The sequence below is a fragment of the Artibeus jamaicensis genome, unplaced genomic scaffold, assembly GCF_021234435.1.
Source record: "Artibeus jamaicensis isolate MK-2021 breed Jamaican fruit bat unplaced genomic scaffold, CSHL_Jam_final contig_332, whole genome shotgun sequence".
NCBI lineage: Eukaryota > Metazoa > Chordata > Mammalia > Chiroptera > Phyllostomidae > Artibeus > Artibeus jamaicensis.
In genome coordinates this window covers 13,578,414-13,601,350 of record NW_026521788.1, presented here as the reverse complement: position 1 = coordinate 13,601,350, position 22,937 = coordinate 13,578,414, and the positions used below count along the sequence as shown (strand labels likewise).

Here is a 22,937-nt window from a genome sequence, read left to right as displayed (position 1 = left end):
GCAGCCCTAGTCACAGTCGGTGGTGGTGATTCTCATCCCCTCGCCGCCACCCACTCAGGAAATAATAAATATAGAGATCTAGACTTCCAAAATCAGGGCTTCTGCCTCTTACCCTAGCTGTTTTCCTATGCTACTCCTTTGCCTCTGTGTGTTCTTAAATGAATACCTATGAAAGGACTCTGTGTAGAACAAAAGCACCACATAAATGTCAGCTGCTATTTAAATTTTCCGTTATTAACCAGGTGACCTTCTTAATTCATATATGACTCAGAAGGATATGGAATGTCTTCAGGAAAAATTGTTTGTGGAAAATAAAGTGGAATTAGGATTATTTCTGTCAGCAGCAAGCCCAGAGGTGAGAGCATCAGTGGTTATGCTAATGAAGCAGGTGTGTCAGCAAAGTTCTATTCAAGTAAGAGGCTACAATGAGGCGGGACTGTTGGTCTGGGTGTGAAGAACCCGCTCTTACCACAAAGGTATCGTGTGACGGGAGCAGCTTTTCTCTTTGGCAGCGGACAGAGTCCAGCACTTGTCAATCCCGCCCTTCTCAGCAGAGAAAAAGGTACCGCAAAACACAAAATACCCATTCTGCTTCCCCCCAAAGCATCGTCTTTAACATGTCCCAGATTGAATCCACTTCATCAGTTTCATTTAAAACTTTAATTAAACTCGCAAAGTTCAATGAAACATGTTTACAATTGTGCCTCTGAATCAGACCCCAAGGGGTGTTTTGTAGTTTGCAGTTATGTGGCCCTGGGAGTGCTTACTGGTGGGAGAATCCTCCCTCCTTAGAGATCTGAATCTCAGGATTGAGTGATGAGACAGAGGAATGCCCTAGCCCTGCACTGTCTCAGACAGTAGCCACCAGCTCCATGTGGTTGGTTATACGGCACCGGAAATGGGGCTTGCACAAACTGAGATACGTGTGCTACAAATATAAAATGCATCAGATACACGAAGATTTATTAGTACATCTCCCAAAATAAATACATAGGTCACTGATCACTTTTATGTTGGTTACATGTTGAAATGGTAATGTTTTGGAAATACTGGCCTAAATATAACGTATTGATAAAATTAATTTGACTTGTATCCGTTTATTTTTTAGTGTGGCTTATAAGAACATTTACAATTATATATGTGCCTTGCATTATATTTCTTTTAGACAGCGCTGCTCTGGACAGTGTGCAGATTTTTTTTTACGCATCTATTAGGTTTTAAGATCAAAATCATCGCCACCTTTGAGGTATCACAAGAAAGCTTTGAGGGTATATGAATTATGCTGGGATTTTAAGATCCCAGTCACTGTTGGAACACAGTGTTGCTAAAGTTCTCCAGACAGTGTTAGAACACTAGGAAAGTATGTTCTCACTTGTCAGTCCTTAAATTTCAGATGAGAGCAAATGAGATTTTAAGATACTGCTTTTTAGATTTAGTAACTTTCACTGTTGAGATTGGAGTCAGGAAAGGAAAATTGGTACTTGAGATATTATGTAAGAGAAACCAAGTCTCCCATGACTTATTATCTAACTATATCAAGAATATTTTAGAAACAAATTTCTCAGCTAAAAATGGCTACTTTGGTTCATTTCCATTGAACGAACTTGTTTTTAATTTATCAGCCATGAGGCATATAGTAGTCTTATAGTGTTAAGTTAGATTGTGGAAGCATTCGAGAAATGAATAGTGAAATACGTTGCTTTATGCTGTACGCAGCACCATCTGTTGGAGAAATACATTAACAATCTTGAAAATGTCTGGAGAAAAAGGAAACATTGAACTTAGATCAGGATGGAGGTGGGGTGCAAAACAAAAGGTCTACCAACAACTGTTAATTAAATCATAACATTATACTAGCTTGCTAGCTTTCACATGGCTCCCTCACTTGGCTTCTTCCAGGAAGCTTCTCTACAGCCCAGGCTGAGTAAGCCCCCTGTGGCACTGCGCACACAACCCCTGGCCCGACTGTAACAAGCAGTTGTGAACTCTGCTGTCTTCCTGGGTGGACTGTCAAGTCCATGAGGGCAGGAGTGAGCTCTGATGTCTTGACAGCTTTTATGCTCAGTACAGACAGTAGCTTTTGGCACAGGGATGTCACTTTGTTGTAATGTGTTCAATGGGTGGAGAAGTGGATGGTTTGCCCCCACTTTGGGTGGTAGTAATCCAGAGAAGCAGACCCAAGAGAGAGTGACTTTTCAAAGAAAGGGAATGTCACAGCCACATGGGGAGAAGAGGTATAAGTGACAGGAAAAGGACACTTAATGATTAAAAATTAGTTTTCTGAAAAATAAGTTTAAAATATGTGATTGTCAGAAATTATATAGATTGCTAAAACTGGAGAGAAAAACAGACAGGTGTATCATTGTTTCCACACATTCCACATTATTAACATTTCATGCAGTGAGCAAATCTGAAGAATGAAGAGGGTCCTGCCTTGGGTAAAGATGTGAAATAATGCTGATCCAGACCAACTTAAAGCAGATACCAGAACTGAATAAGAATAAGAGTTAAATTACTAAAATTGTAGAGTTGTACGATGTCTTCTCTCTGTGCTGTCCTTGCAACTTTCCATGAATCTGTAATTATTTTAAAACTTGAAAAAATTGAAAAGATTCCTATTATGTTATTTTGAGGAAAAAGTGTTGAGTTAGATCTTTTGAGGTTTTATTTTTCTTGTAACATCTTGGGTGGGCTTGGTACAAAAGTAGCATGTTCAGATGGAGCTGAATTTTAATCACAGAGAAATGAATGCCTGTCATTTTTCAAATACTTCAGTGAATTGTTACAAGTGCTCTTGTATTTTGCAGCTTGAGATGAATATTGTAGATTTATCTTTTATTTCCTTCATTTCCCCCAATTTATCTGAAATTTAGTTTTCTGTAATTGGTGAAATTTTCCTTGAAAAATGGAATGAAGTTAAAATGATAGCAATTCAGATTTATATGCTTGTAGAGATACAAAACTAGGATAGTGGAATAGTTTTTAAAAATCCAGTCTTAGAACTGCCGCAGTCTGGCTGTCTGCCTCTCCTCTCCTCTCCAGCTGTGTAACCTTGGAAAGAATGTAACCCAGGTTATTCTGTGAATAGAACTGTGCTGTTGGTTTTCTATCATTTATTTGTCATGTTCACCCAGACAAAACTCCTCTTATACTTATCTCTTAGACAAGAAATGTAGGACTCAGAGTTAAGGAACTTGTCCAAGGTCCAGGCTCACTGGCTGGGGCGTTGGGTTTGAACCCAAGGTACCTGTCTCCCATGGGGTTTCCACAGTCCCATACTAGCAAGCTTGCCCTTTTGAATTCTAACATTCTAAGTTTCCATTTTTTCCCCCTGCCCCTCAGTATCAGATATTCCACTCAGAGGAGTAAGCTGAGGAGAGCATTCACCTGGCCAGAAATCGAACCCTAGATATGGAACTCCCCCTTGAAACCTTGAGGTTGTATTCCTTCTGACCAGGTTATAGATGGCCTTCAGAAGACAGATTTGATACAGGGAAGAGAGTCATGGCCCCATTTGACCACGTCATTGAGACATTTAATCATGTGTGTATAAGAGCAAGGCAAATCTGATCAGGATGGCCATTGGAAAGCTTTAAGAGTAACTTATTTAGTGAGAACATAATTTCAATTCTGTAATTTATGTTTCATTGTATTATGAGCTCCGTAACCACTCATATTTGTAAAGCATTGTTTAATCCTTATTGCTCTGTGAGAAAATCTCAGTTGCAGAGAATACTGTGCCACCTTTTAGTACAACTAAAGAAACTAAATGAGTTACCAGGTACTGAAGATATTTGTCATTAATCACTGTGGCAAGAAAGCTATAGAACATTAGCTTCTATTTGTTGTGCAGCAAGAAATGCCACTGTGATGAGGGCTTTCTGCTCATAGAGTGGACCAACAAGAAGTCGCATCACCTTTGGGGCGACAACTTTTACAGGGTATTTGGAAATCCTATCCATTATTCATCTGTTTTTCAGCCACTACCCATGTGCCAGCTAGTCTGCAGACGCCGTGTGAAATAGCGGTTGAAATCCATGTCTGCATGATTTCATTCCCTTCTTCCCATCCTGTTTCTAGACCTAGTCCCAATATCAGCTTTAAAGCAGACCAGCGAAGTCAGTCTGGGCAAGTCACATAACCTCTCTGAATTTCAGATACCTACTTTGCCGTAATACTCTGTAGGTCAAATAATAGCTGACCTACTAAAAAGTAGACTTTCAGTAAATATCAATTTTAGCCTTCCTCTTGGCCAGAAGTACCTATTTTAGAACTCATTTCTGTCTTTTCCCTGTATTTATTTTTTTTGTTTAACCTTTACTAGTAACAGATTAAAAAGAAAGAAGGGAGGTCCTTTCGTATTCTATGGCATTTAAATTCCCTGAAAGGTAGAAACTCTTCATATTTATGCCCTTTTCTCTTTAATCCTATTGCTATGGAGTGATTTAGTTTTAGTATATCCTTAAAAAAAACATTGAAAAGTAATAGGCATTTAAAAGTAATATATAGGCTTCTTATTGCCCATAAGCTCCTCTTCCCATATTGAACTATCCTTGAGTTGTTTGGATCCTGTTGTCATCTTCTTAATACTTTGCATTCTGCATTTGTGAGAACAGGTAGAAGGTGAGAGTCTACTACGAACTTGCTTCCCAGATGTCACCTGGATTGAATGCTAAAAGCAGATTTTCAGTCTCATTCCTGGCCAACCAACTCAGAATAATCTTCGCAAGAGAAACCTAGAAACCTGTGGTTTTAGTATGTAGCACTGTGTTGCTTAGGGTCTGGCCAGTCTGGGCTACACTGTGCTAGGACCTAGTTCTTAGTGGGTGTGAATGTGATACAGGCATCACATTTATGCTGCCGGCAATTGCGTGGGTTTACCTCTGAGTGTGCAGGATGGAGGCAAAGCCTCCAAAGGTAGTTGGTAATTCCTGCTTCTGGCCTACATAGTGGAACATTATTTTTAATCCTTACCTAAGACTATGCTTATTGATTTTAATAAGGAAGGGAGAAAGAGGGAGGGAGAGAGAAAAAGAAAGAAAAGAGAAGAAAAACATCGATTGGTTGCCTCTCGTATGTGCCCCAACCAGGAACCAAGCCCGCAACCTAGGTAAGTGCCCCGACTGAAAGTCGAACCTGCAGTCTTTTGGTGTGGGGACAATGCGCAAACCAACTGCGCCACCCAGCCAGGGCCTACGTAATAGAGCATTTTAAAATCTGAATACATACGGTCCTGGGAAGCACGTTGACGTTATTCCATTTTTACATTATCAAACTTCATCACTATTTGCCTGGAATCTGACTTTCCTGATACAGTCATCCAACAATTAGAGTGTTGGTATGATTGAGCCCTTATCCACGGTTTCGCTTCCCATGGCTTACTCCCTCTGGTCAACTGCAGTCCTGAAATGTAACATGTGAAAATCCAGAAATAAACAACTCATACATTTTAACTTGCCTGCCATTCTGAGTAGCATGAGAAAGGCTCACACTGCCCCACCAAGGACATGAATCGTCCCTTCGCACAAGCTGTGTGTGCTGTCCACGGCGTAGTCACTTAGTAGCCAGCCGTCTTGCTCCTCCGATTGGTTATCAGACAAGGAGACTACATTCACCTAAGTTTTATGATGGTATATATTGTACACCATCATATATCATATATTTATGATGATATAAAATAGAATTAACAATATATAGCATCATAAAACTTAGATAATTCTATTTTATTAGTAGTCACTATTAATCTCTTACTGTGCCTAATTTATAAGTTAAACTTTATCATGGATATGCGTGAATAGGAAAAGGGTCTTTAAATGTATCCCCCACAGTTAAAGGGAGACTGCCGTGTGCCTTTCTAAATGCATCACAGATTTTTTAGAAGAATTTTAGATTCTCATGAGTTTGTAATTCAGCTTGGGTAGCTACCCATTAAGTGAACTAGTTTCTGAGTTATAAACACATGGACAGGGTAGACTTTATTACGGATTAAAAAGCAGGAAGACTAGAGCCACTTTTCCACATATAATATTTTTAATTTAAATCACTATTAAAAGAATAAAAAATACCAGTTTCTACTACTACATATATTTTAGAGCAAAATTTTAAATAATTATTTCAGTTATTTGATAGGAAAAGTAAGAGTGCCGACTGATTCCTTATTGATTTGTTAGGAAAAGTATTGAGTGTCTCATTGATTCCCAGTTGATTTCTTTGTTCAGTGCTATCCATTGAATACCTACAATGGGCCAGGCCTCCATATCAAACATCATTTCGTTTAATGTAGTTTAACCATGGTAACTATACATATTAAGAAAACAAAATCTAGTTTTAAAACACGTTAATAATTCATCAAAATTCTAAGAAGAAGGAAAAGCCCTGTAAGGTCACTGGTAATGAGGCCACGAGCCGGGGCTTCACAGTAGCTGAGTGTCAACAGCCTTTTCCTCACGCCCTCTTGTGTCTTTACCCAGCCGGGTCCTTAGTGACCTGTTTGCAAACTTGCAGTCATTGCCCTGTTGTCTTCCAGTTTCCGTTTTGTAAAGTAGGAACTAGAGGAAAAAATGTGCTTGAGTTGAACTTTCTTTAAAACACCGAGTCATTTGTGTATATTATTATATTAATACTAGCACCGAAATATTATGACCCATGTAATAATGCATGTGTAAAAACATTCAGTATAATTTTCCTCTTTTCCCCTCTCCTAAGTTTATATAAATTACGTGAATTTACACATAGATATGTAAAGATGTGATTAATCAATTTTTATGTTTTTTTGTGACTTTTCCATTTAATATGACATGGAGATTTAAATATTACAACATGTACTTCTACCTCATTCTTTTTAATAACTGCACAGTATTTCATAGTATGAATATAATGAAGTTTACTTAACCTCTATCTTATTTATGGCCCATGAGATCTTTTCTCTTTCTTTCTTTATTTAAATTGTGTTTTATTCACTATGCTATTATAGTTGTCCCAATTTTACCACCTTTGCTCCCCTCCACCTAGCACACCCCACTCGTTCAGGCAATCCCCCCACTATTGTTCATGTCCATGGATCATGCATATATGTTCTTTGGCTACTCTATTTCCTATACTGTACTTTACATCCCCGTGGCTATTCTGCGACTACCTATTTGTACTTCTTAATCCCCTCACCTCTTCACTCATTCTCGCCTACCTCTCTCCTATCTGGCAACCATCAAAATGTTCTCCATATCTGTGATTCTGTCTCTGTTCTTCTTGTTTGCTTAGTTTGTGTTTTTTTTTTTAGATTCAACTGTTGATAGATATGTATTTATTGCCGTTTTATTGTTCATAGTTTTGATCTTCTTTTTCTTAAATAAATTCTTTTAACATTTCATGTAATAATGGTTTGATGATGAACTCCTTTAGTATTTTTTCTTGTGTGGGAAGCTCTTTATCTGCCCTTCAGTTTTAAATGATAGCTTTGCCGAGTAGAGCAATCTTGACTGTAGGTCACTGCTTTTCATAATTTTGAATATTTCTTGCCAATCCTTTCTAGCCTGCAAAGTTTCTTTTGAGAAATCAGCTGACAGTCTTATGGGAATTACCGCTGTAGGTAACCAACTTCTTTTCTCTTTCTGTTTTTAAGATTCTCTATCTTTAACCTTTGGCATTTTAATTATGATGTGTCTTGGAGTGGGCCTCTGCCTCCATCTTGTTTGGGACTTTCTGTATTTCCTGGGCTCGCATGTCTATTTCCTTCACCAAATGAGGAAGTTTTCTTTCCTTATTTTTTCATGTAGATTTCCAATTTTTCATTCTTTTTCTTCTTCTTCTGGCACCCCCATGATATGAATGTTGGACCTCTTGAAGTAGTCCCAGAGGCTGCTTATATTGTCCTTACTTTTTTTTTTTATTCATTTTTCTTCTCTTTGTTCTAATTGCTTGTTTTGTGCTTCCTTATGTCCTAAATCATTGATTTGATTCTCGGCTTTATCCTTTCTACTCTTGTTTTCCTGTAAATTGTTCTTTATTTCAACTAGTGTATCCTTCATTTCTGACTGGATCTTTTTTAGGCTGTTGAGGTCGTCAATAATATCCTAGAGCATCCTTATAACCAGTGTTTTGAACTCTGGGTCTGATAGATTGCTTATCTCCATTTTGTGGAGATAAAAAGCTCTTTTTCTAGAGTTTTGATATGGTCTTTCATTTGAGCCATGTCTCTTTGTCGTCTTATTTTGGCAGCCTCCCTGTATTTGTTTCTATGTATTGGGTAGAGCTGTTTTGGCTCCAAGTCTTAGTAGCATGGCCTAATATAGTAGGTGCCCTATAGGGTACAGTGGCACAGCCTCCTCTATCACCCAAGTTGGGTACTCAAGGTGTACCCTTTGTCTGGGCTGAGTACACCCTCCTGTTGTAGTTGAGCCATGATGGCTGTTGACAGGTCAATGGGAGGAATTTACCCAGGTCAGTCAGCGGCAAGTACTGGTTGTGACCACTGACCACCAACCTCTGCCTTCTGTGGAAGATCATCTGTGCAGAAACAGGGTAGAGGTCTCTGACATGGTCTGTAGCTGCCCACTGGGTATGTAGACTCTGGGGCTTCCTGGATGGTGCAAGGCAAGCTCAGCCCCAACCTCTCTTTTGCCCAGGACCACCCCGAGTGAGCTATAAAGCAATCTGAAATGGCTGCTACTTGTGCTGGATTTGGAGATTCATAGGCAAAGCCAACCTGTGAATCCAGGCTTTCTGGCTGCTAGTGCTGGGCCTGGTGCTCACTGATGCCAACTGTTGCTTGTTTGAGAGGATTTAGGAAATCGTGGAGCATGATTCAAGGCCCGCCATTCATCTGGAAAAGCAGTTAGGGTGGGCCCATATTTGGGTGGGGCAGAGTCTCAGGCATCTCCTGGGTGGAGCAAAGAGTGTTAGCCAGGTTCATAGAGTTTCAGATATGGCACCAACTTACAGACTCTGTGGGGAGAGCATTCAGAAAAGGGACAATGGCCTCTGCTCACCTTGACGCCAGACACTTTACTTTCTCCCTGTTTGCCGCTGATGCCTTTCAAGCTGCTACTCACTGCTGGAGCTCAGAAGGAGCCAGTCTGAGTAGGTGAGTGTGAATGGGGTCTTCAGGAGGAACTTCTTTGGACTCCAGAAGTTTCTTCCACTGACCCAATCCCTGCTTCTTTTGCAACCAGAAGTTGTGAGGATGTATCTTCCTGGAACTGGAACCCTAGGCTGAGGGTCTGGTGTGGGGCTGGGACTCCTCATTCCTGGGATATCCCTCCTGAATGTGTATCCACCACACAGGGGTGTGGAACCAGCCCATTCTGCGTCAGTGCCCCTCCTCCTTGTCTGGATGGATGTGGTTTCTTTAATTCTATAGTTGTCTGACTTCCATTCAACTAGATTTCTGATAGCGCTGAAGGATGGTTGTTCTGTTTTGCAGTTGTAATTTTGATGTGTTTGTGGGAAGAGGCAAGCCATATCTGCCTATACTGCCATCTTGACTGGAGGTCCCCATAAGATCTTGTGATAGATCTTGACGTCATAAGAATTTCATAGTGACTTTACTCATTGGTTTCACCTCCGCCTCTTGCCTTCGCACATTACCTACTTACTATCCACAACATTTATTTTCTGACTTAGGCATTTTTTTCTAGAGTAAGACAGCCTAACATTCAGCTCTCTTAAAGAAGTTATGCTTCTTTTTTCTGTTTTTTATTGTATTTATAAGAGTGATGTTGGTTAATGAAATTATATAGGTTTCAGATGCACAGTTCTACAACACATTATCCATTTGTGTGTTCACCTCCCCCAGTCAAGCCTCCTTCTACCATCATTTATTCTTCCTAAACCTTCCACGTGCCCCAACCCAAGAAATTATGCTGCTTTTTCTAAATCAAGATTTAGTGTTTTTTTAATTACATTCTATTGATTTTATTCTCAGGAAAAAAGTTTTAAATATTTTAAGAACATATATAAACAATGTAACTTGGTTAAGGGACGATTCCTTTTCTACATTTCATCATGCAGAGGCCTGAGAACCTGAGTAATTCAGGAAGGCAATGAATGTGTGTGTGATTCTGTTTCATGAATGGTTTATGGACACTCAAATGTTTAAAATTTCCACATTGGTTGTTCCTTTGGGGTGAATCTATAAAATACCTATTAAAATATACATTGAAGGACAATCAGTATGCAAATTTTAATGGTGACAGAAGAATTGCTAAAAGCTTTGAAATAAAGTGGTACAACATAGAGGGACCCCTCACCCGAACCATTGGCAAATCCCAAAAGATGTCAGAAGTTGACTGTGAGTAATAAATCTGTGCTTTTCCATTTGCCACCCATCTGCTGTGTCTGAGACGTGCACGCTCATTTTATATTTGGGGTGGCATTCATATGTTACCAAAGGTCCTATAGCATAAGTGTGGCCAGGCTGCCTCCACTACACAAAGTGGCAATTCTTCCCAGCCCTTTGCTATCACAGTTTCCAGCGGTAATATCAGCGCTCTGTACCTCGGCTCCTCACAGATAGATGTGCACATACCCACAACACACACAGGTAAGAGGTGTCCCCACACAGATGCCTCATTCCCTCTGGTACGTCCAGACCGATTTTGAGAACATTTCATACCCACAGGCTACACAGCTTGTTACATGCAGAGTTAGGACTTCTGACTTGTTTAAAGGATGTGATTTCATAACAAGGTTTTCTTAAATTGCTTGCACCCTATGGAATCCAAAGCCATTTCCAAAGGAGAATGTAATCATGAGTTTGAGGGAGAAAGTAAAAAAAAATTAAAAATCTACTTAACTGATGATGATGGACTGCACAGAAATTTAAGCAGACTAACAGAACTTTGTCAGTTGCAGCAGGAGTTATGAACTTGAGGACTTTAGACTTTTTCAAATGAGCCATATTATGGGAAGGGAAATATACCTGATCTTTATGGAAGGAAACACTTAATATACCACCAATTTCTGAATAGGTGAAAACTTGCCCAAAATATTTCCCTGAGCAAATCTAATTCCTTCCTGTTTTTTTCATACTAACCTTTTTTTATTTTACATTCTTTTCACCTTTGTGTTCTTTCACTAGGGATTGAGTATTTAGGCTTGGACAGAGCAGAAAGGAAAGAAGTGGTTAGTAACAAAAAGAACCAAAATTCCCAGTCTACTTCTGATCCGGGTGAAATCCAGTTTCTCCCCTAGTTGACAATTAATTTGGTGCTCTGATGTCAGACTTCAGTAGTTAATCTGTAAAATGAGAAGATATCTGATCCAATTGCCTAACCATCCGTTTTCCCATGTTACAAATTTTTATTTACAGCAAGCCATGACCTCAGTCTTGGGTACGTAATAAAGGAGACAGGCGTCTTCCTAGTTCAGGGAAGGTAGCGCAGGTGCTGTACCCATCTGAGGTATGAAGAGGGACTTACGTAAGTAGCAACAACAAAAACAAAAGCACAGCCCTCCCTGAAGTTTGGGAATTTCTTCTTTATTTTGTAACAGGTAAAACTACCCCAGCTATATAAACCCAAAGACAGTACAGTCTTATTTCCCACCTTCTTCTCAGCTCCACCTCCATTTCTCATCTGGTTACTTGGAAGTAACCAGTGCCGATGTCCTAGAATGTTTCTTCTACCTATTTCTCTTGAAAAAATATTCAAATGTGCAGATTACATCTTCCCCTAAAAAGGATCATACTCCGCATATTCCTCTGCATCTTGCTTCTTGCCACATTTCACATGCCTTACACTGCTCAGTCCTCCCTGCCTGGCCCCTCCTTCCCTCAGATCTCCTCGAATGTCATATCCTCAGAAAGCGGCTTCCTGATCACCCGTCCACCTCTCCTCCCTACCCTTCGATTCTCTCCCCTCAATGTATTTTCTTCACATCTGTTTAGTAACGTGTGTCCCTTCTCACATTAGAATATGATCGCCATGTGAGCAGTGAGTTTGGTTTGTTCTCTACTCTGCAGTGCCTAGATCAGTGCCTGCACATTGTGGGTCTTCAGTAAATACTTGGAAAATGAATAAATGGGAATCATCCAATTTACCAGCTGTGGGAATGTCTAGAGTACGGATGAACCACGGCTTATCTAACCATTTCCTTACTGATGGGCATTCAAGCTCTTTCGAGTTTTAGTCATTACATGTGCTTGTAAGAAAGATGCCAGAAAATGGGATTGCTGGGCCAAAGACAGGCACATTTTCATTTTGAACAGATGATACCCAGTGACACTGTCCGAAGATTACTGCCATTCGCATCCCACCTGCAAGGATGACACCACCTGTATTCCCAAAATGTTCTCAGGGCAAGGCTTTATCTGTCTTCCATCTTACAAGAGGCTGATGTGGAGGGAGATCTTCCTTTGTCTTAATTGGTATTTCCACGTACATCATCGTTTGAAGATTTAAATATATGTTTATTGATCATTTTTCAGCCTCTGTGAATTGCCCATTTATAGCATGTACCATTACTCTTGACTTTCTCGTTATTTTTAATCAACCTGTAGTTGCTGTCGGTATGGAAGATATTAACCCTTCACTTGGTAGGTGTGTGACCCATTGTCTTCCCCATTCTACCGTTCATCTTTCAAGGTGACTAATTGTATCATTTTTGTACAGTCAGAACTGCCTTTTAGGCTCCGGGGTTTTCAGTTCAGAGTAGAAAAGTTTCTCCTAACCAAGGTTAAAATACATCTTGATTTTCTGTGATATTTCAGTGTTTTTAAATAATTAAGTCTCTTGTTTTCAGCTGGAGTTTTTATTATATATGACATAGTGATTTAGCTTTGTTCTTCCAAATTTTCAGTTATGTTCAACACCATCTTTTAAACCACAGATTGGAAGTTTAAATTGGTGGATTTGATTTAAATATATTCATTTAAATATATAATACATATATATAAAAGCAGATATATATGGACTTACCTATATACTGTGTATGTGTCTATGTAATATGTGGGTATGTATATACATGTATAAATTTGAATCTATTTCTTAATTCTCTATTCCTGTCCCTTGACCTATTTGTGGGTATCTTGTAGTTTTATATATCTCCACATACAACTGTTTTAGTATGATATTTCTGGGTAAGTTGTGAAATCTTAAAAGATAAATTTTCCCTCACAAGTCTACTTTCTAGACTACTCTTGACTAGTCTCAAATAATTGATACTGCATATGATTTTTAAAAGTCATTTATTTCCATCAAACCTGTCAAAACTGCATAAAATACAGCTTTTGAAAGAAGCATCAGGCTGGAAGGGCTGGGCTGGAGTAAGGAGAGGCGAGTGGTAGGGACCTGGTTAGGAGGTGGTCTCAGTTACCTGGGCTTTGACCTTGAGATGTGATATGCAGAGGAAAGCGGGTCAGAGCTGTTAGGGTGGAGGACTGAACAAACCCCGTGCAGGAGTTAGGGCTGCCGGGGCAGCAGAGGTGGGGGGGGGGGGGGGGATGGGGGGGGGGAAGGAGAGCGGCAGTGTGTCCAGGTGCACAGGGGCTGACTTTATGTGGGTGGGCCATTGGTAGAGGACAGAAATTGGTGGTGATGTCACTAATCATTTGGGTCATTTTACAATACTTAAAGAGGCTTTTCAGTAAAGATCTGGAGCCTTTCAGACATACTTAAGTCTTTATTCACTCTCTTGTGGGTCCCCACTTTTTTCTGACTCATTCCTACTTTTGGCAGCCCCTGTAGAGGGAAGATTATGTAAATAATCACAGAATGAGGTGTCCCTTTTTCAAGAGTAGAATTTTTTCCATATATGGTAAAATGCCAGTTTTTTAAGATCTTGTTTCTTTTTGTAGAAATATTTTTCTACAAATGCTGTATATGAATAGCTTTATTTTTGGAAAGCTTGATATTATTTCAAAGTCGCTGTAGTTTTCTCATAATCTTAAAAAAACCTGTTTAGACTACTGAATGTAAGTCATTTTAACTGTCAAAATTACACACCAGTTTGTCTCAAGGTATTGTGGAAATAGGCTTGTTCTCAGGGCCTTTTCATTCATTTGTTCTTTCAGAACTTGATAGCCCAGAAGAGTTAGGGAAAAAGCGAATCTGCAGGATCATCACGAAAGATTTCCCGCAGTATTTTGCAGTAGTTTCACGTATTAAACAGGAGAGCAACCAGATCGGTCCTGAAGGTGGGATTCTGAGCAGCACCACTGTGCCCCTGGTCCAGGCTGCTTTCCCAGAGGGTGCTTTAACCAAGAGAATACGAGTGGGCCTCCAGGTAACGTTCGCAAAACCATTCTTTCCCTTGGTATGTGTACATAGTGTTTTTTGCTGTATAAAAATATTGCCTGGGTCCCAGTGAAAGATCTTTTTTTTTAAACCATAGGTTATTGGTTTCAGTACACAAAGGACAGAAGCACCAGAGGGCAAATACACCATCAAAGAAACGGCCCCTATTTGATGAAGTTTAGAATATGTTATGTCGTAAAAATTTGCAATAGTGAAACTTGCAAGCGTGCAAATTTTGGTTTAAGTAAATGGTAAATGATAAGTTTTATCAGTCCAAATCAGTTAGAACTTGTTTTGGTTTGAAAGCTTCCTGAAAATCCTGGCAAGGATGGTCTCTCATGTATTTATCCACTTCAGTTAGAGTGAATAAGTACTTAACCAGTTTTTTTCCTTACTGAACAAGGAAAATAGCCTGAAATAGCTTAATTTGCATTGGTAATTAATACCGTATTTAATGTTTTAACTGGAAGTTCATGTTCTTTTTGTGAGGTTTGCCTCTCATGCTCAGAGAGCTGGGTTGTTTAGAGCTTAGCATTCTAAGTCCTAGGAAGGCCTTCAGTAAACACTTAAAGAGACCACCTTACATTCCAGGGGGGTGAAGTTCCCTCCAACTCTCTTCCATGGTGAATGTTTTACCAAACAGCAAAGAGACCAAAAGGAAGAAGTTAAGCTTGGTAAACTGGAATTGAAATCTTTTGCAATTATGACTGCCTTTTTGTTACTTAACTCTGAAAAAAACCTCAATTTGTACGTGGGTGCAAGTTGCCTTTGTAATGTTTTACTGAATGTCCTACATAGGTTGGACATTCTGTAATTAAAATACATTGAGTGTAGTATTTGTGGTCCCTTACTGTGCATTAGACTAAGATGCTTCTCTGCCGTGAGATTGGATTCCCACCCGGTCACACAAGCCCATGCTGTGTGTTACATTGGGAAATAGGATGACTGGTTCCTCTTTCAGTGTTAGGTTGTTTGAGGTTTGTTGGGTTTGGTTGGTTGGCTTATTTATTTATTTATTTACACCTTCCCGAAATAGAAAGGATGAAGAAAAAAAGGCATTTATTGGTTGTGTGTTTTTGGTGTTTTCCTCCTCACTTTAAAAGTCAACTTTCAAAAAAGAAGTCAATTTTCCACTGAGATTAAAAAAAATTTTTTTCACTTTCATTTACGGTCCTTTTTCTATCTGTGTAGGCTCAGCCTGTTCCAGATGAAATTGTGAAAAAAATCCTTGGAAACAAGGCAACATTTAGCCCAATTGTCACTGTGGAACCAAGAAGAAGGAAATTCCATAAACCTATCACGATGACCATTCCGGTGCCCCCACCCTCGGGAGAAGGCGTGTCCAACGGCGACAAGGGGGACACCACACCGAATCTCCGCCTTCTCTGTAGCATTACAGGTTTGGCTACGTTGTTGCTGTACTTGCTATTGATGCCGGCCAGCATTCGCCGTGGCCCCTGCATTCACCCTTTTATTCCGGGAAACGAAATGATTCAGGCAATACAAAGAAGTTGCTTTCTGGATAGTTCTTGCCTTTTTAAAAATTAAAACATAAAATAATTCTATTGTCTTTCTGAAACAACAAATCCTGGCACTTACAAATTGCATATATATGAAATCCACTTATAAACTGGTTTCCCCAATTTTAAGCTATTCATTAGTATCCCAATGAACAGATTAGTAATTTTTTAAATCTAATATCTTACAAGGAGATCATTATACGCCGATAAAAGTATAAACTACCTTTTGTGCATGCCATCATTAATTGAAAGTGTGGAAGTTTCCCAAGTTACTGGCAATTCAGGACAAACGGGATAATGATGCAAATATTACAAGGGGCTTCTCTCATAATAGAGTCAGAATATCTGCCATTGTTCTCACAGGGGGCACCTCACCTGCTCAGTGGGAAGACATCACGGGAACTACTCCTTTGACGTTTATAAAGGACTGTGTCTCTTTTACAACCAATGTTTCGGCCAGGTATGGAAAGAAAGGATTCCAAAAAGCACTAAGGAATTAGTTGTATTATTACCTTTTGGGAAGTAAAAATTGTTATGCTCAATATTAGTATGGTTCTTCTTTACAGTTTTGTTGGTCAAGTTGGATCTGACTCAGAAATTTAAAATTCGCTGGGATAAGTCATTTAATCCAGTTCTTAAAGGAAGCTATAAGGTGCTAGACATGATTCTTCCAGTAAAAATTCTTAGCAAGTTTAATTCATACATACCGATAGGAATTTCCTCCCATAAAATGCTTGCTCCTTCCAATAGTTAAGTAATCAGGTAAAAACTCTTAAACAGGAGTAGAAAGGATGACTTATCACTGGTATATGTTCCAGGGGAACAGGAATTTTATGGGAAAGAAATAGACAAAAAACTTCTTAGCATTTTCTGTGTTTGATAAACAGCAAAAATCCATGCCGTTGGTTTAGATGTGCAAGTTAATGTTTTGGTTTAGTCCCTTTTATACTCTAAGTTTTTAATGGTGAATTTTTTTTCAAGATTTGACATTTAAATCACTTCATTTTCATACTTTTGGTTTGATTTTGTTTTTTTATCAGATTTTGGCTTGCAGACTGCCATCAAGTTTTAGAAACTGTGGGGTTAGCCACACAACTATACAGAGAATTAATATGTGTTCCTTATATGGCCAAGTTTGTTGTTTTTGCCAAAACGAATGATCCTGTAGAATCCTCCCTGCGATGTTTCTGCATGACAGATGACAAAGTGGACAAAACTTTAGAGCAGCAAGAAAACTTTGAGGAAGTTGCAAGAAGCAAAGATATTGAGGTACCTTGTTCAGAACAAGTTTATTCAATTATATTCCCCAGACACAGGGTTTTATTTTTGAGATCATAATAGCACTCACTGTAACTCTCAAGTATATTATTGATTTTAGTTTTTTTTTTTAAAAGTCAATATAGATTCATTCTGAAGTTATTTTAAGTGATTTGAGTTTATCTTGGTTGGTTAAAATGTAGCAGGAATGAATCTAAGTGTTGGTTTCCATGTTCCTGTAGCCACTTGAGTTATGTTACATGCATGGTTACGGTCTCCACACATTACCATGATTTCCCCTTTTCAAACCCAGCCATCAGATATGTATTCGAGAGTCAAAAAAAGGAAAAAAAGAAAAACCTTTCAAAGTGTCTGAATAGCGATTGATGTCAGATACTTTCTCAAACATGTTTATAAGTTGCTAGAGTAGAAATATATAATTCTGTCTTACGTGTTTCCATAACACAGTTTCCAGTCATAATTATTCAATCACGAGCCAGAAGAGTCCTTCTGTGATAAACAGGACTACAGAAGTAATTTCCTAATAAGGAAGCGAATGTGGCCCAGAAACATGTCCTTCTTTCAATATTGTGACTTAAAATTTCAAAGGTCTTTTAACCAAAGTTAACATTACATTCTGTATTCCTTTCTCCTCCAAAAGGTGCTGGAAGGAAAACCTATTTATGTTGATTGTTACGGAAATCTGGCTCCACTCACCAAAGGAGGACAACAGCTTGTTTTTAACTTTTATGCTTTCAAAGAAAATAGACTGCCGTTTTCCATCAAGGTAAATTATCTTCCCTGGAGACTCTGTGAATTTTTTAAAATGCTCTTATGGGAATTAAAAGGAAAGATTCGAATGATTTATTCGGTTTGAAATACCCCACCAAACTTGAAGTTGTAGAATAGGTCGGATTTTGTCTTAGTTCTACCTGAGTGTACTTTCCAGCTAGGAAAGCTTTATAACTAGTTAAAGAGTCTTTACCTTTTAAAGAGCTAAATAATCATTCATGTTTAAGCAAATGTTTATAAGACCAAATACTCTAGTATAACAAATTGCATCATACCTGGTCAGTGCTCAGTAGTCACTAATGCGTGGAGTTGAAATTCAGTATTCAAGTTCCACCTTCACTTCTGATGGGACCCAGGGACGTTCTGGAGGGACCGTCCTTCTCCTCAGAGGACAGAAGGACATAGGACAATTATTTGACTGTCATTATTGTTAGCCGTTAGTATTGTTGCAAATCCTGAGGCTTTGAGAAAAAGAAGTTATTTGACAGGAAGCACATATATGTAATCCAGACTCTACAATGGATTGTTGGGGTAAGACAAGTGGACTCAGCAATCTTGTGTTCAGAGTAGCGACCAGACATTCTAAATCTCGCTGGGTGTAAATGTGACCCCTTTGGTTGACATGTAATTGTTATCTTTTCCCTTCACATTTCCTGCCTCTCGAAGGTCTCCAAAAACAAACATGATTAACTGTTATAAAGACAGGAATCTTCAGAGAAGTCTCTTTCTATAACTGTTAACCACATAAATTCTTCTAGATTAGAGACACCAGCCAAGAGCCCTGTGGCCGTCTGTCTTTTCTGAAAGAACCAAAGACAACAAAAGGACTGCCTCAAACAGCTGTGTGCAACTTAAATATCACTCTGCCAGCACATAAAAAGGTATCTTTTAATATCGGTGTATATTGACTTTCTTTCCCTGGTGTTGAAGGAGTGGGCCCTTGGTATGCAATTAAGGAATGCTTCGTACCATGATTAAAGCTCTTGAAACTCAAGTTCAGTTAGTCTCTTTGTGTAGTTTGACTAAGTCTTGTTACTGTGGTGTCAGATTCCTATGGTTTGTATGATGGAGTCCTCTGTTTATTGCTTCTGCTTCTGCTGGTAGTTCCTAGAGTTTTATGCTTTCAGAGAGCATCACATTAATTTGCCGTGGATGTACCATTCTTGATATATTTTGTTGGCTTCTTTTGATTTGCTGTGCCTTCTAAATCAGCTTGCATTTTGTGCTCCCTACCGAGTCCTTTTCATATCCTGATATTCTTTTCTGCTGTCCATTATAATATTCCTTGTCTCTGCAATGCATCTTGGAACCAAAAGGAGACAGAGTCAGATCAAGATGATGAGGTAATATGAATACTTCTGCTTTTATTCTGTCAGAGATAGAATAGAAATGGAATCTGTATAAAAGAAGTTGCAGGGGGTTGAAGTGTGGGAAATGTATTATATATTTTTTTAGCTTAAGTCAGTAAAGGGTATATATTTTTCTTAAAGAATGGTTCACTCTTCATCCACATATATGTACATACTAGTACTTCGGTACATTCAGTAAAATCATAATCCTGATAATGATCTTCAAAGACAAACTAAAGTTCATTAAGCATTCTAAAATGTGATTGGCATGCATCAAGTGTACATTTGTGCGTATTTTCACATAGTGAACTGTATTATAACTTTTCAGTCAAGATCATGGGTAATATATGAAATTTTGTTCTACAAATTAACCTATGTTTTTATATCAGGTAAAATATTATACTCAATGGCAATTGATAAATATTTTCTATTCTATTTTTTAAAATTTACCTTGACCATTTTTTAAGGACATAGTTGTTCAGTTAAGCTTTGAATGAATTTTTTTCTAATAATTTATCTCCTATTATTTCTCCAAATTAGATGATAATTAGATTTTTAACACTCACATCTCAGTAATAATAGATAAACAGCCTTAAGACTCAGTGGCCTTATTCCTAATAAAACCATTAACCTGTTTTTAATCTCCTCATCTATACTTTATGCCTATTAACACACAGAAACAACAGCAGTAACCAGAATAATAAACTTTGTGTGCCTTTTTTCCTGGAATGTACTCACACAGAGTGAGTGTTCGTTGTGATATATGTGCTTTCGGTACAAAGGAATTTGGGAAAATTTACTGTTCAGCATCAGAAGTCTCTGTAATGCTCATGTTTTATTTGTAGTTCCCTGTAGTCTGCTGTGTTGATGCTCAGATATTTGCTAAATGATGGTTATTTGTTTGAGACATAGGGGTGGGGTTATAGAATCACGTTTGTATGAAGAAATTGCATAAGAAGAAAAAAAGAATAAAGATATCAACATAACATCCTACAGAATGTTTCTAAGCTGTGAAAGTGCCACAAGGATGTTGGACACAGTCTTTGTTCTTCTTTTTCAGACCGAGAAAGCAGATAGAAGACAAAGCTTTGCATCTTTAGCTTTACGTAAGCGCTACAGCTACTTGAATGAGCCTGGAATGAGTGAGTTTTCTAACATGTTTACTAATCTGTGTCAATTTTTATGAGAAGAGACATTTTTTCTATACAATCTGAATTTTGGGGTCATTTGAAAACCCAGTGACAAAAGAAACATTGCTTGCAAAAAAAACTTTACTGTGAAATCGAAGGAATATATTGTACATAGCTGAAGAGGCACAGGCACCCCTAGATCATAGGTCCAAATCAGTTTTTTAAAAGCTGTTAGCCATTTTGTTCTACTTAGAATCATCTATTACTTGTCCTTTAAAACTGTGATTGTTAACTATGCTAGGAGACAGTGTTGTATCCATGTTGCTTTAAAGCTGTGCTCAAAAAAGAAAATATTTGTTTTTATGCATTGGGATGGTGGAAAGGGTGATAAAGAATAAGTAACTTTAGTTGTCTCACTTTTCTTACTATGGGTAGGTCATATCTTAGACCCGAATCTTTTTCTGCCCACTTTGAAAGGATTTTATTTTCCCACTTGCTTGAGGCAGCACTTGCTTACTGATTTCTTTCTTCCTCTTTCCTTGTCTGTCTGCCTTCCCCTGTCCCTCACTCAGTATGTTCTAAGTCTTCACTAGACTGGTTAGACTCTTTTCTTCTCTCGGCGGTGTTTTGGTTCATTATTAACTGGTCTGCAGGTGTCGAGGTATGGATTCATTCAGCCGTACTCACTCTCTCTTTCTCTGCCCCTCTCCTTCCCTCACCCGCGTGGTTATCACCTCTGGTGGTCACTGTAGCCCTTCGATGGCCCCCCCACCAGCGGGAACAAAGAGTGTGAGAACAGCAGAGTGTTTGATGGATGTAGTGGTGCCACTTGAACCATCAGAGAAAGATTTAGACAAAAGTTTATTTTCAAATTAGAATCATTTCTAGCCGTCGCCCATCACTTACAATGACTTGAATTCAGGGAAAGCTGAAAATTTATCAGTAAGAGCCACAACTTTGGTGTTCCCCACCTTTCCTGAATTCTTGTTTCTGTGGGCCAACACAGCATTTAAAATGGGCCGATGGAAAACACTACTCTCTCTGGGTTGTAGCATAACCTGCTGGAGTCCAGCTCCTTGACCGCTAGGGAAGCTTTGATAGTAAGACCCCAAACTGGAAGTGTGAGAGAAATGGAGGCCTGTGATGCACATGAATGTTCTTCCAGATCTTAGTTTCTCCCTCTAGCATAAATGTCTAAATCTCCCCCAAAATCACAAAGGCTGAAATGAACTCCCACTGTGCTACAAAGCAGGAAAGGTATGTATGTGTGTAACTAGATGGGCTTTTAATAACTAAATCTCCTGGGTAGAAGTTTTCATTGGAAAACCGTTTTTTCCCCAAGCCCAGACCCTCACTGAGTAGCTGGTTGGGACTCCCAGGCAATCCTCCTAGGCTTCAGGCAGGCTCCATGCTACCTGAGGCCAGAGGCACTCTGGACAGGCGAGCTCCCATCTGATTTTGGTCCCTGAGGCATTGGTTTGGGGGAAATACAAGTTGTGAGGTCAGGTATATGCTAAGTCAATTGAGTTGTCCCCACTTATGAAAATGTTGCTGCTTTCTGGTTAGTGTCAGTTAAGGTGTATGTAGCTTGTCTTCCCTGACTCGTGAGAGAAGAAAGAGGGTACTTTATTTTACGAAAGCAAGCAGAAGGGTGGCGAACAGAGGAATTAAAGGAGTAAGAAGGGGCCAAGTAAAACTGAGGACATGTCGTGGCCCCTGAGTTGGTGTCAGAACTCCAAGTGAACACAGCTTTTCTCTCACCACTCTGTTCTTTCTACCCCCACACCCCGCAAAAAACTTCTGGAATCATTCAGTGCCTGACATCCAAGAAATTGTCTTTGTTATAAAGGGTACCACAAAGTGTGCCGTTAAAGCGTAAAATGGAACTGATCAGTAATTTGGCTGCTTTGTGCCTAGTACACATAGTTCGGAAGACTTCTTTGGGCGATGGAGCCAGCCTTCAGTGGTAAGGAGAGATGCTTTGCCAGTTTCTGCTAGCGACAAAGATAAATTCTCTTGAGACATGGGACTGTCTTGAGACACTGGGGTCTCTTGAGCCCAAGTCACTGAATTGCAGGAATCCCCAAACCTTCCATTTGCAATGCGATATTTGTAACAGAGTTAAGCAACATAATATTGAGAATCGTGGCCAGGTGTGGTAATGAATAGCTGTTTCCTCCACTCTTCCTTAGAGTAATATGTAAGCCTAGAAAAGGGTATGTTCTGAATGTCTGAATTTAAATGTACACTAGGAATGAACATCTGCACCCTTGAGGCGTAGCTGCTAATCCAAGGACTGGATTGTAGCAGTGGCAGGAGCAGAGCATGAAGAGGAACGTAAAGAGGAAGCAGATTCTCCCTCCGGGTTTCACTCTTGTCTGAACCAGTGCTTTCTGGGAGCGAGACTGTACTCCACTTTGACATAAACATTAGCCCTTGGCAGGCTTTCCAAATCTCTGTGACCAGCTCGGTGTGCTTGTTAGAGTTGTAGGAGTAGAGAGGACTGCGTGTGTTTGCTGTCCCCGGCAAGCGTGCCTACCACATTTGTGTGTTTCTTGTCCCGCTGCCAGAAGAATGCTTGTAGTAAATCCATGTCTCCTAGCAGTAGAGGTCTCCATGAGGTCCGTCTCATGGCCGCTCCAGTGTCTGAGGTATCCGTGA

General features: G+C 39.3%; 1 protein-coding gene across 5 annotated transcripts in view; it reads left to right on the top strand.

Moving 5' to 3' along the window:
- ANK3 (ankyrin 3) overlaps positions 1-22,937 on the top strand; it is a 326,106-nt gene that overhangs the window by 261,422 nt on the left and 41,747 nt on the right. For 4 of the 5 annotated variants that reach the window (XM_053663868.1, XM_053663866.1, XM_053663867.1 and 1 more), the window contains 7 exons: positions 14,006-14,217; positions 15,420-15,627; positions 16,112-16,208; positions 16,789-17,017; positions 17,667-17,792; positions 18,556-18,678; positions 20,207-20,288. In XM_053663868.1, coding sequence (XP_053519843.1) covers positions 14,006-14,217; positions 15,420-15,627; positions 16,112-16,208; positions 16,789-17,017; positions 17,667-17,792; positions 18,556-18,678; positions 20,207-20,288 — 1,077 coding nt within the window. Of the gene's footprint in view, positions 1-14,005; positions 14,218-15,419; positions 15,628-16,111; positions 16,209-16,788; positions 17,018-17,666; positions 17,793-18,555; positions 18,679-19,113; positions 19,141-20,206; positions 20,289-22,937 lie in introns of all 5 variants that reach the window. The other variant, XM_053663869.1, reaches the window with a different exon arrangement.